Below are 20,208 nucleotides of genomic sequence, written 5' to 3' on the forward strand. Positions count from 1 at the left end.
CTGGGAGCCAGCCCTTCCACAAATACTCACATTTTGGTCCTTTGGAGCTTGAGGCTATCTATTTTTTAATAATTATAATGGAACTGCAACATAGGTAACTGCGGATCACCCAGAATTATTCACAGATGGAAAGCTGAATTTATATATGGTTGCCCAGTTTATGGCTTAAGGACGTTTCATCTGCTTCTATGTACATGGTAACACTTTTCTTCCCAGAGAACATGAAATAGATATTCCCTCAAGTGATTATTGATACAGTTCTATATACTGTATATATTGTAGTTCATGTGCACAATATGAGTACTGTAATTTGTTTTGTCAATTATCTTTCTTAGTCTATTCCATCACTAGTTGTGCTTTGCTGTTTACTTTTGTTACTTTTAGATGTGACTGAGGTAAAATAGAAGTGCAAATATATGTGCAACCTTTATGCTTTTCCCCTATACCACTACTTACCATTCTCTTCATCAGCTCTGTAATATTTTTCAAATCCATTAATAGTCAGTTTCATTTGCAATTTAAAGAGTTCAAATTACTTAATAAATTTCCTAAATCTATACTTTATTCAGAAAAGTACAATGTAACCTTTCTTACATACCAGACTGGTGAGAACTTATGCACTACATTTTTACAAAATATTGTGCTATTGTAAGACATGTATTTCCTGATATGTAGTGTAGTAAGTTTCTGTTCTAAATTCTTAATAGATATAACTAATATAATCTTCAAGTAAGACTATGAGTTGCTATCCTCACTATGCCATGTTGACTCTCAATATTGTTGTCAAAGTTAGACTTCTGACCCTGACATCCACCTGGAACTGAAATCTCCCTATCCTACCAAATTCCAAGAACAAGGGGTCTCAAACCTGAATGCTCTGTGGCCTCCCCAGTGCTGTTAGAAGAAAGAGCTCCAGGCCAGTCCCTGCAACTGCACAGTGTCTTGATAGCGCCTGCTGGAACTGGGGTCCTTGCTGGCACCCTGCCCTTCTTGACCTGGTGCTGAACCTTTTCCCTAGAAACCCTCTCTTGGGTGTTTGTCTATCCTGACCTCTGCCGGGCTTCCCGAGGATTACTCTCGCTTCTGTTTGTCTCTGAGTATTGCCTGCGCTCTGCATTCCTTCTGAAAACTGTGCATTTCACCTTCACTCCACCTTTAATTGGGCCACTGGGTTGGCCCTCCTAGAGACTGCTGTCTCCTTGGTTTATTCCAGAGTTCAGCAGCCCCTTTAAACGCTGACAATAACCCTACAACTGGGTCAGTTTCTCCTGACCCAGTTCTGACTTTCTACCCCTGCTTCTTGGGTTTGGCTGCTTAACATAAGCAGTACAGAAACCTACCTAAGCTGCGACACTTCTCTGGTCTGTAAATGAGAAAGGTTCCGAGAAACGGGCTCAGTGATGTGACTAAAAGCACAAAGCTCTCATTTTATACAAAGAGTGGAAAGAAATGTAACAGAAGCTGCACAGGAAGGTTAACATCCTTCCCCCTACTCCTGCTTCCGAGTTGTCTCCTAGTCTGCTTCACGTCTGCTCTACTCGTTCAGTTTATGTGAAGAGCCATCTGTTCAGAGGCTATAAGAATTTTGTTTTCCCCGATGGTACTGTATGTACTTCAAGCTGGGCAATTCAAACTATACAGCCCATCCCAAACTTCCTTTCCCTTAAATTTACCTTTCCTCCTAATTTTGGCATTCTCGTCGTAAAAACAAGAGTGCTGGGCTCTACAGAATCCTGCTCACTTAGACGCTGTGCTATCCCTGGAATTAGTGCATCCCATGGCTATGCTGGGGACTCCTGAATTCCACAGTATACATACATAATGTGCTGGTTTTGTCTCAAAAACACTGAATCAACCTCTTTGAACTGAAGGTTTCTTTTGTTTTTGTTTTTGTTTCAGACAGGGTACCCTCAGAGAAATCCCTAGAAAGGTTTAAAATGTTTAATGAGGAATCTTATAGACACAAATATATACTAACTTTACAAGTCTTCAGTTGTAAGTCTACTTTCATTCTTTCCTTTATTCAACATTTACTGAGTGCTGAGTATGTGCCAGGCACAGTTCTAGGTACAACAGGAAACAAAACAAAGCAGATCTGGTGGAGTTTACATCTGATTGGCAATAAATACTAAACACAATGAGTAAATTATATAGCGTTTAGGTATTAAGGCCTATGGAATAGAGAAAAAGAAGAGTGGAGCAGGAGGGATGGGAGTGTGAGGATGCAGAGCCAGGTTGCCATTTCCAAGGGTGCTCAGGGAGGGCCTCATGGAAAAGATGACACTGGGAAAAGACTTGAAGGGACAGAAGCACGCTCCAGGAGTGGGCATATGGCCTGGTGGGTGAGAAGTGGGTAAAATGAGGGGAGTTAGGGATAGAAGAGGAAATGAAGTCAGGTACAGGGGAGGGGGGGAATCTCCAGCAGCCCTGAGCTTTGGTTCAAAATTGAGTGTTTTTTTAGTACTTTGAGTAGGGATTTTCCATATTTCCAATAAAATTTTACTTTTTAATACTTATGAAAACTTGGAACACATTTTATTGACTCTATTGATATAGAGGGTGGAGCAAAAGTAGGTTTACAGTTGTATGGGAAACAATTTATTCTTGCATTGCTATTTAATTATTGTACTATTTGCCATACGAAAAACTGCAAACCTCCTTTTGTCCCACCCTGTGTATAAACTGTATAATTAAGTGAATTTTGATTAATGATTAGACTTGTAAACTCACCACCTCACTAAAGTTTATAGGACATTTCCTTCATCCTTAAGTTTTCCCATAACCTTTTGCAGTGTGTCCCTCCCTCCACTGCCAGCCCATTAACTACCAGTCTGCTTTTTGTCACTACAGATCGTTACGTATTCTCTAGGATTTTTATATAAATGAAATAGTACAGTATATACTCTTTTATATCTGGCTTATTTCACAGAAATGATGCTTTTCAAATCCATCCATGCTCATGTATATGTACTTCATTCCTTTTTTATTGCTGCACATTCCACTGTATAAATATACTGTAGTTGTGTGGTTTTTTTGCCCTTTGATGAAAACTGGATCTCATTCCCTCAAAACTGTATTAATGTTGCTTTAAATAATTGTGTTCTAAGTTATTATAATGACCCCACAATCTAGTAAGTATCTAAAGCCTCATGGCCACAGGAAATTTTAAAAGTTCAATACAAATTTATGTACATACTTTTGCTCCAGAGATTATGATAGGATAATAAATAAAAGACATTTAAGTATGAAAACATCTTCCATTAGTAGGGTAAGATTTTATAGAGGAAGTGGAATGGAAAAGAACGATGGGAAAAGTCCTGGTGCTAAGTTACATGTTACAGTATAGTATTTACAGCCCATTAGACATTTAAAGAAGTGATGTGACTTTTATCTTTTTAAGTCAATATTTACAATATGCTAAGAATTTAATGCTTGACAACTCTTTAAACATATTATTTTACATACCAATTTTAAAATGTGAATGTGAAAATTAAAAAATAAGTAAAAGTGCTGGAGTATCCCTTCTCTGAGGTCCCATTCCTGCAGGCTGCTCTTTAATAGTCCTGGGGTGGGCAGGAATGTTACGGTTTTAAAAGTTCCTCAGGTAATTCTAATGTGCAGCTAAGGTTCAGAACATCTGGTCTAAAAACAGTAATTAGTCTCTCACAGAATGATACTTGACAAGGAGTAGGAAAAAATGAAAGCCACATTGTTTATCATTTACCTGGGAGTGTTAGTTATCTAGCAAGTAACTATTTGCAAGGATTATAAAAACATCAACAGTCCTGATAGAACTGAAGCGCAAAAAACGTTAACCAATAACCATGGCTGATAACCATGATGCCTTCCAATGGTGAAATGCTACTATTTGCAAGGCACTGTGATAGTTTTAAGTAAGTGGAATTATCTTCATTGTAGATTGTTTCAGACCTGGAACACTAAACCACACAGAGGTACGGTAACAAAGAAAGATCTCAGAAGGGTGTAATTATTAACTGGTAATTGCCCCTGGACTTATCTATTGGCCTCTTTTCACAGCAGTATTTTTTTGCTTTCTGTCCAGAATCTCAAGCCTGCAATTTAATTTTGTTTTCTGCTTCCCTATTTCTTCTCTATTCTTTTTTGGGCCTTAGCTATTTTTTCCTCTTGTTCTTGTTTTTTGTTATGATTTACAGTATAGTGATGATCGCTTCGTAACTTATACAAATATAGTTGTATACCTGAAACTAATATATGTCAATTATATTTGTTTTTTTAAAAAAAGAAAAAATGTGGATGTGAAGACATTAGAACACTCATACATTGCTGGTGGAAACATAAAATGGTGCAACCAGTTAGGATAACAGTCTGGTATTTCCTCAAAGGGTTAAAGATCATTACCATATGAATCACCATTCCCTAGGTATGATTTCACTTATATGAAATGTCCAAAACAGACAAATATAGAGGGAAGGAAAGTAGATTAGCAGTTGTGGTTGCTTAGGGCTGAGGATGGGGGATGTAAAGTGACTGCTAATGGGTATGGGTTTCTTTTAGAAATGATAACGTTCTAAAATTAGATTGTGGTGATGGTTGCATAACTGAATATACTAAAACTTTTTAATTGTATGCTTTAAATTGTATAACATGAAAAATATATCACAACTATTAAAAATGCATCAACTAAAAAATTAAAATTTAAAGTACATCAACTTCAAATACGAATTCCTCCTATGCAACTCCGATGGTTGTCTGAAAGAGCTTGAGGTATGAAGAGGGAGAGCGGCTGTGAGAAAGGAAAAAGAGGGAATCTTCTTACAGTTAATATTGATAAAATTAAGAAAACCAATGGGTATTATCATTTAACTATACAAAAACTTCCTGGTGGTGATTAATTTTAGGTACAGTAAATGTCAGAAAAATCAATCAAATTTGCTAGTTACTTTAAATGAACTTATATTTTAATCCAGAAATTTAAATATACACATTCATAGCAACTATAAAAAATGTGCCTTGTTAAAAAATGGCATTTCCAAGAAGGGAGTTAGCCAAAAGCAATAGCAAAATTACATGATTACAGTAGGCTGAATCTTCACACAATAGTCTTTAAACATCACAAAGTAGAATTATCACACAACCTTCTCTAGTCATCAAGTTATTTCAAACCTAATATTGCTACTCTAATGAACAAAAGTATAGAAATCACTTTATGACTCTGAACAGCATAAACACTGCTTTGTTTCATTTCTTCAGCATCTTTCCCCCTAGCACTCTTCCTTTGCCTCCCATAGCAATTACTTTGTTAGGTCAACTTAAGTCTAAAAAGTAAGGCTTTATGGGAGTGGCCACTGGTTACTGCCATAATTTCTTATTCTTTATATTAGAAAATTTGGGCATACTGTTAAACTACTGGGATTTGGTATGTGCATACCAGTCTTCAACATGTACTGAAATTTCCAAGAAAGGCATGGGCTCAGATTACCTTAATATTTAAAGCATTAACAAAGGAAATCAAATAAAATTTAATAATATCACAAAATGGTTTTGCTCTAGCTCTTTTCAGTGTTTTTTTTTTCCTGTATTAAGTTGTAAATACTTGAGAACTTATTACACACTGAACTTCCTAATATAACTGGGAAGATATGACTTCAATGTGTTCTGTATAAAAGTTTACGTAGCTGAGTGCTAAGAGTTCAGAAAAAGGTAACTGCAAATGTTTTGTAATAAATTTGTCCTAAAGATGTTTACATAACTCGTTTCTCAACCTCACCCACCCAGTTACAAACACGGACTCCCACGTGCTCCTTGGGCTCATCTGAAGCAAGAACACAGTATACGACTTGAATATTTTCTCCACTCTCCTAAGTACAGTACATAATCAGTACCGTTCTAAATGCGACAGGGAGTTAGGGCTTAATCTCTCCTAGAAACCCAACTGAGAAAAATTGTGACAGACACCAGCACACCCCTTCTTCCCAACCTCTCCCCTCAGGGTGTCTATTTAACTAATAGCCGACTTTGTCCTGTATTCATAACCACAGGGGGACATTGTTTGAAAACACTCAACTTCATACATTTAAATCTTACGCTTCCTCTTGTTATATTTTTCTCTTCAGAACATACTTTTGTCAAGTTCAGTAACGAACAAGTCATGACTTCCTATTTTCTATCCACAAACAAAAATCCTCAAAACTTTCCTGGAGATCTAGAATCCAGACTCTCTAAATAGTCTGCATAATATAAGGTAGGTATAAGTTTGAGTTATACAATTCCTATGAACTGATGATGAAAGATGAACTCTTTTGCTCAAAAAAGGTAGTGTGAACTTTGAAAACTTTTGCTTGACTCTCTTAAGAGGATAAACAAATGCTAAAAGATGGTAGGGTTTTTGTGCTATGTCTAACTGGAAAACTCTTAAGATTCATTTACCAAGTCAGGAAATACTTCAAAGAATCACATTCCATACTAGATGGAACTCTTTTATTACACTACAACGTAATGTGAAACAAAATTATTTTTCTTGTTAATGCTGTGGGGAAACAATTTGTTTAGCTTCTTCTGTGATTTGACCTCTTTCCTCTTAAGACCATGGTGACAAAGATTCTAAAACAAGAACCTCTCAATTGGTTAAAAAAACTTATCCCAACATATTAATACACTTGTCACTACACTACACTATACTGCAGACCATGGGTTGGCAAACTTTCTGTAAAGGGTCAGATAGTAAATACTTTAGGCTTTGCAGACTACATAGTCTCTGAAGCAACTACTAGCTCTTCCATTGTTGCAAAAAAGCAGCCATAAATAACAAATAAATGAAGGAGTATGGCTGTATCCCAATAAATTTTATTTATGAACACTGAACCTGATGTTCATTTTCATGTGTCTTGAAATAATCTTTTTTTTAAACCACTTAAGATTGCAAACACAATTTTTAGGTCATAGGTCATGAAAAGCAGGCATAGATTTGGCCCATGGGCCAGAGCTGGCTGTCCCTTATATAGTCTTTTATCTTATATAAAATGTTTTAAAATTACAGGTTCTAAGTCCAGAGACTTTGGAAACTTGTTTCTGGATCTTTCAGTTTAAAACTTACCAGACAAGTTCTCTACTTTCTGGATAAATATACTCACATGAGAGGGGAAAACTAATTCAAAGTACAAAGCCCTACTTTAAAAAAAGACAGAAAGAAGCTGTAAAACAAATGTTTCACCTTAAACATGTAATTAGGAAACAAAAATTGTATTCTATGCAATATAAAACAATATGCATAGATTTGGTACATAATTTCTTTGTTTTTACTTTAGGAAACAGGCAAAGAGAAAAAGGTTTACAAATCTCTCCATCTCTTGTACAAAAGGCTGCAACTGAAACCACCAAGCCCTTTCCTGTATAACAATCAGCTCTGAATAGAAATGATACCTAGGAACTGGAACTGACGTAAATGAGATCTGGGTGCTCTTTTAAAAATCCACAATTAATCATAGAACACTATGGCTCTATGACTTGGGACACTTCTGAATAGGAAACCCCTGCCTCCGTAATATAAGGAAACAAGAATACTCTTTCCACAGTCATCAGGTACTATAAAAAACCTTCACAGTATGACTCACCTTTATCAAAGGTAAAATGATTATTGATACATTCCATGGATTATTTTGATCCTCAGTAGTTTCTAAACACAAAATAAATTTCACATGAACTTTTATATGTTTGAGTTTTCCAAAGCAAGATACCAATACAAAATGTATTGACCTGGCAGAAGTCCATGGGCTAAAGAAAAAAGAATTAAGTATAAAATGTTGACCAACTTTATCCTTCTAATTTTGTAACAGTTTCAGAGATTGAGACCTAATTGGCTTCCTTCTATCCATTATGAACATAACTCAGTCTTCTATTTAATACTCCTCAGTGTTCTTTGACTGGAGCCTCACTTTGCGGCGAAGAAGATCTTCACGTCCAACTTCAACCATCTGTTCTTCCCAAGATTTGATTTCACTATAATAACGAACTTTATCATCTTTAGCAAGCTGAATATATACCTGAGAAAAAGTGTAATTGTTAAAATGACTTCTTTAGAAGAATCTTTGCAATTTCTGAAATGCTTCCATGTATACTAAAAAATTACCTTATCCTTCTACATGTGTAAAGGGGGACTGGAGAAGGAATGTGTTTGTGACTTAAAAATTAGAGAAAAAGGTAAGAGATAAAGATTTTGTATTAATTGTTACAATTTCAGGGCTTGGGATGTGGGGAAGGAGCAGAGGCACAGTGTGATTATCACTGGACACTAAATTCGGTGTGACATTGTTTTAAATACCAATTTTATTTGCAGTTAAAAACTACCAAAAGAAAAAAAGCCAAAATGATTATAAGAATATGAAATATTTAAAAATACTTTAACTGTATTATTAGTAACAGAAGGTTTTCACATGACTCAAGCCTTGCCCTAATATACTCTGTCACAGATATTCTAACTAGATATTTGAGACTAAAACCACACTTACTTCCTTTTCAGAACTGGAGAGATTTTTCCACTTTTCATTTATAGTCTTCATCCTTAACTGTAAAACAACATACGTTTAAGTGCCAGATACAGGGATTTCAGTGATTAAAGAAAAATCATTTTTTATTACTCATTTCAACAAATACTCATATTATTAAAATCACAGGTAATGCCTCATCAATTCTTAATATCTTTTCTTTCTAAATTAAACTGTTAAATTCACAAAATGACTGGAATAAAGATATTTATCTTTTTTATTGAGATATAACTTACTTATAACATTGTATTAGTTACAGGTGTACAACATGATTCAATATTTGTATATATTCTGAAATGATCATCACAATAGGTTTAGTTAACATCTGTCATCATAATTTTTTCTTATGAGAACTTTTAAGATTTACTCTTTGAGCAACTTTCAAATATGCAATACAGCATTACTAACTATAGTCACCATGCTGTACATTACATCTCCAAGACTTATTTAATTTGTAAGTGGAAGTCTGTATCTTCTGACCACCTTCACCCACTTCATCCATCCCCTCCATCCCTGGCAACTACCGACCTGTTTATCTATAATCTCAGTTATTTTTTAGATTCCACATAAGAGATCGTATCTGACTTTCTTTGGTCTGACTTATTTCACTTAGTATAATGCTTTCAAGATCCATGCATGTTGTCGTAAAGAGCAAGATTTCTTTTTCTTTCTTTCTTTTTTAAATCCTCACCGAGGACATTTTTTCCATTTCTTTTCAGAGTGGAAGGGGGGGTGGAGAGAGAGAGAAACATTGATAGGTTGCCTCCCGCACTTGCCCTGACTGGGGCCAGGAATCAAGCCTGCAACTGAGGTATGTGCCCTTGGCTGGAATCCAACACTGGACCCTTCAGTTCGCAGGCGGATGTTCTAACCACTGAGCAAAACCAGCTGGGCTAGATTTTTCTTTTTTATAGCTGAATTATATATATCACAGTTTCTTTATCCATTCATCCAATGTAGTCTTGGCTTTTGTAAATCATGCTGCAATGAACATAGGGGTTCAGATATCTTTTCAAGTTAGTGTTTTCTTTTTTCTTTGGATAAATACCCAGAAGTAAAATTGCTGGACATATGATAGTTCTAATTTAAAATTTTTCAGGAGCCTCCATACTGTTTTCCATAGTGGGCTGCAGCAATTTACATTCCCACCAACTGTGCACAAGGGTTTCCTTTTCTTCACATCCATGCCAACACTATAGTTACTTATCTTTGATAACAGTCATTCCAACAGGTGTGAGGTGAACTGCGGTTTTGATCTGCATTTCCCTAATAGTGATGTTGAGGACCTTTTTCATGTACCTATTAGCCATCTTTATGTCTTCTTTGGAAAAATGTGTATTCAGATCCTCTGTCCATTTTTTAATCAGATTTTTTTTTTTTACTACTGAGTTGAGTTCTTTATATATTTTGGATATTAACCTCTTATCAGGCATATAATATGCAAATATTTACTCCCTTGCGGTAGATTGCTTTTCATTTTGCTGACGGTTTCCTTTATTGTACAGATATTTATCTTTTTTGATTCAGAAATACTAATATTCAAGTATATTGTTACAGTCTATCTTCAAAGACTAAGTGTCTTTACTTCTTCCCTGCAGCTTAATGTTTTATTCAAAATGTGTGCCAAAGTGTTCAGGTGTAGTAATAGGAACAACACAACACCAGTCTCCAATTCTACTTAGCTGAACTTAATTACGTGACTCGGAAAAAGTCATATTACCTCCCGTAGGCTTGGTTCTTCATCTACAAAATTAAAGGGATACAGGGACCCCATGGCTGGAAGAGAGGCAGAGAGGAGAGTCAGCGCACCTCACGCCGCCTATGCTGATGGTCCCAGAGCCGAGAGTAAAGGGGAAAACGGGTGGGTGGGAAATGAGAGGCGGAACGAAGGGCGCGTGAAGGAGAGGGACACGGTTGGAGAAGCATGTTTAAAGCTAAGAAGAGATCATCAGTGATTTTAAGTACAGTGAGAACAACTTTATTGTTCTGAGAACTTTGACTGAATTTCGTTTTCCTATTGACAAAAACAGAGGTACCAGACAGTACCTAAGAATGCATAACAGTTATGTTTTCAACTTTTTAAACTTACCTTCATAAATACTTCTAATATATTCAGGGACAGTTACTAAATAACTGCTCTGACTCTTAGCTTTGCAAAGAATTACTTACTTTAATGCTTTCAATTCTTTCATAACTAATCTTTTCCTTATCCATAAAGTTTAATCCATAAAGTTTCATATTCACTGAGTTTAATAATAATTTATAAAACTGCATGCATAAGTAATCTGACCTTTCACCTAAATAATTCATTAAAAAAATTTAAAGAGAGGGGAAGATGCTTTGTTCCCTCCTAAAACCCCATTAAGTGACCCCTCCCACCACATGAGGACACAGTGAGAAGACACCAGCTATGAACCAGGAAGAAGGCCCTCATCAGTAGGCAACCATGATGGCACCTTGACCTTGGATTTCCAAGTCTCCAAAACTGTGAGCAAGAAATTTTTGTTTATTCTAAAATAAAAAACATTAAATGAATAAACAAAAAAAATTAAGGCATAAACCCACATGGACAAAGATAACAAGAGAGAGCACTACCAACACAAAATTTTGGAAGCTGAAGAGCACATGCAGGCATGGTTCCTGGCCTACCTAAACCATGAAGCTATTCCCAAACTGGCATTGGGGAAAGCCAAAAATGCAAAGTATTTTATACAATATAGAATTCTGAAGTAGCTCAGGAATTGACAGCACCTGGTAGGTATAAAACAGAGGTAAGGTAAGAAAGAATGACTGAAAATGTTTAAAAGGAGGTTAACTCCCCACCTTGGGCAGATTCTAGGACATTTATCCTCTCAAAACAGTAAAATATGAGTCATTCAGCTGATGCCAGGTATAGAAGGGGGCAATGATATCAAGCTGAAAACAGGGAGAGTACATGAAAATATATACTGTATCCCAGAAAGAGCAAAGAAGGCTAAGAGAAAACAATACAGAAAAGATGAGAAACTTAAAGTATCAATTCAGATGATGCATAAACAAATAATAAAAGTTCTAGAGTCAGAACAAAGAAAAGAACAGGGAAAGGGGAAAAAATTAACACACACACGAAAAACAGATCTCATCCAAAAGACCAATAATCAAAATGGCTTTATACTTCTCAAAAGCAATACAAGAAGTTACAAAAGAAAGGAATATTATTTTTTAAAATTTCAAAGAACATGAAGCAATTCTATGCCCAAACTATCAAATGTAAAAGCAGAGACATTTTCAAATATGCAAGAACTCAAAAAACTAATCTCCCATGTATTTATACTGGAGAAGATTCTCTAACAGAATCAGTAAACCAAGAGAAGGACAGAAGAAGAAGCACAAGCACCAAAAGGATGATGATGAAAGAGCCCAGGGTGTCAGCAGTGCATAGAAGTCAACCACCAAACTGCAACAAATAAGAGGCTCCAGAATGAAACTGACAGAATATCTAATGTATCTAAAGGTACTGAAAGCTGGTGAATAAAGAAAGACATAATCAAGTTCAAGAAAAGCAAGTTTTGCAAGAAATGCAAAGTAATCACAGCAAATGGCACAGCTCAGCTATGAACAGGATTTATGTAATCATTAACCTAACCAAATTATACTAATAATACATTAATTTGGTTAGAATACTAATCTAACCAAAATTGTGGTAACAATATTGGGACATAGGATGGAAACATGAAGAGTGGAGATCAAAAAGAGTTCAATATTCATCTTAAATAATGGAAAGTAATGCCTAAAATATAGATCGTGCTTAAAATTGAAAAAATCAAGATGTAATAATGTAAGAATGTTGTTCAGACATATGGAGGTGAATACCACAAGAATCAGCTAAAATAGCAGAATTTGCTTCTAGCGTAAGAAATATGACAGGGCAGTAAAAACTGGTATCTTTCATAACCAGCCTTATTTTGATTCTTTAAACTATGAAGATGTATAACTACTATTTTTTTAATGAATAAAATGACATAGTTGACTTAATTTTCATTGCCAGGGATAGGGTCCAGCCATTAAGCTTCCTAGGTGATTTCAAGGTATAGTCAGACATGAGAACCACTGATTCAGGAGGATTCTCTAGCATATAACCTTCTCACATTGATAAGAAAAGTAAATCCAAGGTAAATTAATGACCGAGTGAATTCCATCTAAAAAAGTAAACAGGCTTGCTGGGCTGGCATGGCTCAGTGGTTGAGCATCGATCTATGATCCAGGAGATCAAAGTTCGATTCCTGGTCAGGGCACATGCAGGGTTGTGGGCTCGATCCCCAGCAGGGGGTGTGCAGGGGGTGGCCAATCAATGACTCATCATTGATGTTTCTATCTCTCCCTCTCCCTTCCTCTCTCTGAAACCAATACAGATGTTAAAAAAAAAAAGTAAACAGGCTTGCATATTAGTAATGTAGGGCCATAGAAACTGAACTTAAAACCTCAAAGGGAATCAATTTGTGAAAGTATTTAGCCAGGAGGACATCACATATACAGATTATTTAATCATATGGTAAACAGGATTTGTGAAAGGAACTACAGATCCAAATAATCCAGTGTGGCAAAAACCATCTCAAATTGACAAAAGTTAGGGATCTGAACATACACTTTTCTTACCATGTCATACAATAAAAGGAAAAATAGTATTGCCAATTTGGACCTTCTAAGAAGAAAGTAAAGGAAAGACTAAGCCTCAACAGAAATAACAAGCTTTACTTTCTTCGACACATTCATATGACAACATTCATGTGCATAAAACATTCCCAGGGGCATAACCAAAATTTTATTAAAGGAGATAACATAAAGCAACAGGTTATACTCAAATCCCAAAATATGAAAGCTCTCCTCTTACTATTCTTTTTTAATGATTGTAAAACAGTTAAGAACTGCTGGATAAGAAAAGTCTCTAGAACTTTAACACACCCTATAAACTTGAAAATTTTGTTTTTTAAATTAAAAAGTTGACAATATACGTACTGGCAACTGTATACTCATATTGTATACGATAAAAAAATGATTTTTCTACAAAACACACAAGAGGGCCTTATTCTTACACAGTTCTTGTTTATAGTAATGTACTACTTTTCTTTACCATCTGACATATGGCATCCCTAAAATTTCCTGTCTAAATATTTTAAAAATTAAAATAAAAATTGAAAAAACAAATACAGTTCTATTTTACCTGTGATGTACCATCCTTAGCTTCTTGGAAGCATTCAGACATATAAATGTTATAAGCTGAGCGAGGTCTTTTCGGTTTTCCAAGCAGTGTTAACTCCTGAGTAATAAAAATTGAAGAGTTACAGTTTTAAACGTATGAGAGTTGACTTTACTTATGGAAACTGTATTCATTACTATGCATTATGTAGAATGTTCCTTAAAGTGAATGTTCTTATTCGTGTATAAAGTATGTGATTATTCCCTCCTGGGTTCAGAATTTGGATAGCACTAAGTTTTGAAAATTAGAATAGTTTTTATGAGTCATTTTCATTTCCTTTACATATTATTTTCATGGTCTCCATGAACTGAATCACTGAGCACATATGTACAAACCTTTCTTAAAAGATAAAATAATCTTAGTTTCATTCCTATAGAGCACTACCATCTCCTTGGCCAAACCACTACATGTCTCCACCATAAGTCATGAACACTGGAGTATTTGCTTAATAATCTCTCATTTCATTTCCTTCCCTGCATGTCTCTCAACCTTTAAACCTCAATGGATGTGTTCAATTCTTTTTACTCAATATCTAATGTAGGGGAAAAGATGAAAAAGAATACAAGTATCCCTTGCTATATGAATCAATTTTGTTTCTGAGTTCAAAGAATGAGATATATTGCATTATCCTAACCTAGTGTCTGAATATGGATAGTGAGCAGTACTTGTAATTTATAAAATTTTGTGGCTTTTAATGGCAATTTGGTTATAGTCAATAATAAACCCAACTTTTATTCGTAAGTTAAAGTGGGGCTCCTCTGATTTACAGCCAGAAATCACTTCCTTCTTTCTGAACTTCTCAGTCATGAAACTACTGTAGACTCCAGGCACTTCACAACTTTTAACTATTGCCCCTTTTATTTCTGGAATAATTACTAGGGATTTCTCTCCTAGGTGATTTGCTTGCAACTTCCTAGTTCCCACACTTCTCACCTAATCTCTATTTGGTACCCAGAATCTTTAACGGGAAGGGAAAAAAAATTCCAACAAGGAGTGGGAAGGGAAGTCTGAGGGGAAAAACCCTCAGGCTTCAGGTTCAGCATGTAAAGAGCTTAGAAGTCACCACTCCTTCCTACTGAGTATAAAACTGAACAGACTGAAAATCAACAACTCTTCTTGGATGCATGAGAGGACAACACAGGGTAAACTGATGTGAATACAGAGCTGAGGCTTACCACAGCAGAGGAGCAAAGACTGAGGAGCAAACCACTGCGTGAGCTGCTGCTGCGTAGGGAAACCTGAACTGTAATTAACAAATTGCTGAAGGTTCTGTGTGGACAACTCTGAGAGTTTAACAACTCCAGAGGACCCAGTCACAGAAGGGTCCTCATGATAATGTGAGATTTACAACTCCAGGAGCTTGACCAGATTCCCACAATAAATATCTAGAAAAATCCATGCCTCCATCCCCACATTTCCAGCAGGAGGAGGGGAAAAGGAAACCATTTTGAAATGCCCGAGCACTGTTACTATTAACAATGCCTGCCCTTAGGGGTAATTAGTTAATCATGGTTAATCTGCTTGGGTATTATCAAAGCTAACTGACCTGACAGAAGGAAAATACCCAAACTCAGCCCACTCTAGCTATCCTGTCCCATCTGAGGAGGAGAGGAGAGAGAAAACTGAAAAACATGTGTGCAGTTCAGTCGAGTCATAGGATCATTGAAAGACTAGCACCTAATCACAGCACTAGAGCACACTTCCCTTGCCCTGACACTTCACCACCATATTAAGGCCTATTTAACAGCAATTCCTTTTACCTAGTATATCATGTCCAGCTATCATGAAAAAATCCAAGGCAGACTAAGAGGTAAAAAAACATAGTTTGAAGAGACAAAGCAAGCGTTGCAGGGATGTTGGAATTATCAGATCAGGAATAAACAACTACGATTAAGGGCTCTAGACATCATGCAAGAATGGATGGGCAATGTAAGCAGAGAGGTGGGAATTCTAAAAAAAAAAAAAAAAAGGCTAGAAAGCAAAAACATTGTAACTGAAATAAAGGATGCTTTTGATGTGCTTATTAGGAGATTGGACACAGCTGATAAAAGAATCTAAGCTAGAGGACATATTAATAGAATCCTTGAAAACCCAAAAACAGAGAGAACAAATATTGGGGAGGGGGTAAAAAAAACCCCAAAATACTCAAGGACTATGGGACAACTACAATAGGTGTAACAAAAGCATAATGGGAATACCAGGAGAGAGAAAGGAAGACAAAAAATATTTGATAGGGAAACCCCTTCTATCCGCCCAATCCTCATTTCTGGTCTTCTCCACTCTTCGCACTGGCTGTGTTAAGGAGAAAGGGAGAGTAAACTTAGTACTCACCCCTCCAAATACCATCCTTAAGCAGAGACCGTATTTCTCACTCTTGGTATCTTTTCTAGCTCCTTTGATTAACTGGATCAGCAACCTTAGATTATTGACTTGAAAGTGACTGAGTCTTTAGGAGCACTTAAAACATCAGGGTCGGGGATACATGTTCTGGCATCTCACATCAAAGGCTATAGCCTGCTTTTTCAGAAAAATTGTTTCAATTCTGATAACCATTTTCTATACTGTATGTACTGGACCATCAAGCTGACCACCTAAAACTGGTTTTCTACAAAAATGTAGTCACTTTCAAACAATGGAATTTATGTGAATACTTAAGCTAAGGACTACAATTTTTGAAACATGTGAGGTTTTTAATGAGGAAAAATAGGATTTCACCTTACAAGTACTTATTTGATTAGACACAATAGGCACTTTTCCCTGATGTCCTAATAAATTCAGTCCATTCAGCAATATTCAGAATCAAATTCACCATTACCTACAGAACAATTAAAATCAGTAGGCTATTCTAGACAAGACTCAAAAGCAACGATTCTTATTCTCCTGATGTGACTGTTCCTACAGCTTTCATGCCAGTCCTGTGTATCTTAATTAGGATACATACCAAAGTAGCAACAAGGGTTTCCAAGACAGATTAATGACAAATGATCCTAGTGGAAAAGAAGGCTATCCCATCTTTCCTGATTAGAGTACACTTCATGACATTTTACCATATAGCCACATACATCATCAAAGAGGAAACTACCCATATTCATCTAGTTATGTAAATTTCAGTTCTTCGTCAAAGAAAGAGAATGTTTCAATGATACTCACTCTCTTTTTTATTATTGATTTCTTTTTTAAACGTTTTTGCATCATTTCTTTTTCCAAAGATACTTTCTGACTTGGAGTTAGTTGTTCTTGAATTCTGTTTATCTCTTCTTTGTATGCCTGCCAGTCTGCCTTGTAAGCATCTTCATATATCTATAAATAAAAAACCAATAAGAAGGCAATAAACTGTTGCTGGCCAATTAAACATAGCATATCTGCCAAGGAAAGACAACTGCATGACTTCAGATAAAGACAGACTGAATCAAGTGGAAAATGTGCTCTGGGATCACATATGGACCAAAACGATGTTTTTTCCACATGCATACTAACCAAGGTGAGTCTAGCAATTAGCCTTCAATTTCAAATTGCTGCTAGCCCTTTATCACCACCCCCATACATCCATATTCTCATCATTTATGCAGATCAGAAGGTATGAGGTTCCTTTGTAGATAATGGATGTTTTAAAAACAAAACAAAACAACACAACTCTGGGTCATCTGGTCCCTTAAGGGCATGACAATTGTTTCTAATTGCAGAATAACTGGCCAGCAATGTTGAAAACCTATATACTTACTTTTTTCTCTGACTCAGGAAGTTCCCTCCATATCTCGGCAATTTTTTTAATTAGTTCTGAATTTCTCGCATCTATGGATTGGAATGAGAATAAATGTTACAATTGTATGTCTCATGATTAATTTCTAAAGACTTCCAGGAAATCATAAGCCACTAGCTCTTCAAGTAAGTTTTATTAGACACCTCTATACCACACACAACTTAATATAATTATTTAGCTTTTCTTTACTCAACTAATTTAAATGATAAATTTAGTACTTTACCCAAATTGTTAGTATTTTATCTAATAATCAAGGAGTATATCACATATCACCAAAATGGTCCTCTGAAACTGACTACTAGTTTAAGCAGTTGGGCTTCATATTTCAATCAAACATTTTTTTCTAAGTCTTTTAGGAATTACATTCATAACATCTGAATAAAGAACAAAATAAAGTCTTGATTCATATACCACCATCTTGGATTTGAATTACAGAAATACCATTTGTAATCAAACTAAATTTTTCTAAAATCAATTCATTATTTCCTATTTCCCTCCTCGTCTTAAAATGACAGGGTGTAAATGCTTTAACAAACCACTTATTAGTTTTAACTCCTAGATTTTAGAAGAGGTGAGCACTTAAGCACGTCTCATGAACAAATTCTTTATAAGAATTTTTATTATAGCTTATTTGATTTTCAGAAGTGCCCTGTGATGCACTGCTTGTAAAGGGCTCTAGAAATCATAAACAAAGGTTAGCTATTATAAATTTGATTATTATCTTTACACTATCACCTCAAATGAAGGCCCTATAGCCTTTCTAGGGAGTCATCAAACATCCTACCTAGAAATATTTCAGTGAAAAAGCTCTTGAAATTAGCAGTAATTTGTATAGAGCTTTAATTTACAGAACACTTCCATATAAGTTATTTCACTGCAACTTCTACTGACAATTCCTTGAGACAGAAGGAGCTAAGCAAGAGGTAAAATGATTCATCAATGCTCCTCTAAGCCAATGGCAAGTAGGCCCAAAATTAAGCTTTTTCATATCTTCTTCCCTAGTTGCTTTCCATTCTACGTGCTGCTATTTTAAAAATATCTTCCATTAGTTCTCATTTAAAACATTCCTATCTGGCGAAAAACACCTTATACCTGCTATTTCACAGCCCCTCAAATAGCAGGTTACGTTCCTGCAGTCACTGCATGGCTTGACAGTGCCTATCAAGTCTGCAGGGTAAGTGCTCAGCGAGCTCTCCCTTACAGCAGAGAAGAGTACAAGCCCCCAAGCTCCTTACCTGGGTTCTGAGCTTTAAATATGGCTAGCTGTTCTTTAGAAAACCGAACGTATGAAGTCATAGGCTTCTTGGGATAACTACTCAAGGCGGATGAAAACCATCTGGGTATAAAAACAAACCTGTAAATAAATAAATGAGAAAATAACCAACGTCAAGTACTCAAGTACCAACAATCACATGTATATAAATGGGTCCCAAATAAGACGTCATCAAGATGCTCTATACCCGACACTTTTCGACAAGAAAGCCAGTGACATTTAAAATCGTGCCCTAACCGGAGGGAAGTGCCTGCAAAACTGAGGTCTAAGTCTAAGCCCCAGCCTCCCCCGAAGGGCAGAGCGCGCAGGCAACACCTAGGCTCCGGGGCCTAGGCCCCGCCTCCTCAAGGCCGAGGTGAAGGCGGGAGACCGTCCGCGCCGCGGAACAAAGAAAGCCGCGTCCACCAGGTGCTCCACCGCCGGGCCGGGGGAGGGGACCCGAGTGGGGGTTGGGAGGTGGCCCGAAGCGAGGCGCGGGGTACTCCTGGAGTCGAGCCTGCAAAGCCAGCACTCCCTTGGCAAGGTCGAGGCCGAATCCGAGGGCCCAGGCAGCCCTGGCCTCCTCCGTGGGACAGAAAGCGGGGGCGACCGTCTGCACCCCAGCCCCGGGGCGTCCGGGGCCCGCCGCCTGAGGCACGGGCGAGGCGTCCTACCTGAAGGGAAAGCGCAGTCGGCTCCCACAGTCCGTGCAGAGATCAGCTCCGGACTTTCCCAGGGCAGCCAGCACGCCCCACACGCCCCGGAGAATCGGCATCGCACCCGCCGGCACGGCAGCGGCCGGGCCCCAACCTCGCAGAGCGCCCTGGCACCAAAGAACAACGCCGACAACAACACCACCCTGAACCCGCTTTCAACCCGCCGGAGTTTGCGATCATCACCCCCCCACTCGCGAGGCACTCTGGGAAACCTATTAACTTCCGGTTGGTGAGCGAAGGGGCCGAGGGAGGCCGAATTGGCGCAGACGCTGTAGAGGCTTCCGCCGGTGGGCGGGACTGCAGGAAAGAAGGAGGAGCTCGGGGGCGGAGGAGGGAAACCGCTGTCGCCCGGCTCGCCTGCGGAGGGCCCTGTCCTGCAAGGGGCGCTGCTGAGCCGCCTCTGCTCCCGGCCCCGGCCCCCGCAGTCGGTTCTTCAGCGGGGCCAGGAGGTGTTGGCTGGGCGGCGGCGGCGGCCTTTCCCGGACTGGGCACCGGCTTGCACCTGCTGGTGTCGGCCGGGAGGCTAGTACGTAACAGACGGTTCTACCCAACTGGGCGGTGGTGCGGCCCGCGCCGCGCTGAGGTCAGACTGGCGGGGCTGGGCGCCCGGCAGAGCCTCTCGGGCCGAAGGGACTGCGGAGGAGCGGGGCGGACGACGGGGCGTGTTTCCAGACCCAACAGCGCGCACTGCCGGGCCTCACGCAGCGCCCGACTCGGTGTGT

The 20,208-nt window shown here is 37.9% G+C and overlaps 1 protein-coding gene across 1 annotated transcript; it reads right to left on the bottom strand.

The window, feature by feature from the left end:
- Window positions 1-3,575: 3,575 nt before the first annotated feature.
- On the bottom strand, window positions 3,576-19,614 carry TFAM (transcription factor A, mitochondrial). Its single transcript, XM_016220835.2, has 7 exons — window positions 19,445-19,614; window positions 18,754-18,872; window positions 17,480-17,550; window positions 16,909-17,058; window positions 13,723-13,818; window positions 8,487-8,543; window positions 3,576-8,021 (listed from the first exon to the last, which is right to left on the bottom strand). Exons 1-7 carry the CDS (start codon window positions 19,543-19,545, stop codon window positions 7,878-7,880), a joined length of 738 nt encoding a protein of 245 aa, XP_016076321.1. The 5' UTR covers window positions 19,546-19,614; the 3' UTR covers window positions 3,576-7,877.
- Window positions 19,615-20,208: the final 594 nt, after the last annotated feature.

This window comes from Miniopterus natalensis, chromosome 14 (assembly GCF_054644295.1).
Source record: "Miniopterus natalensis isolate mMinNat1 chromosome 14, mMinNat1.hap1, whole genome shotgun sequence".
Taxonomy (NCBI): domain Eukaryota; kingdom Metazoa; phylum Chordata; class Mammalia; order Chiroptera; family Miniopteridae; genus Miniopterus; species Miniopterus natalensis.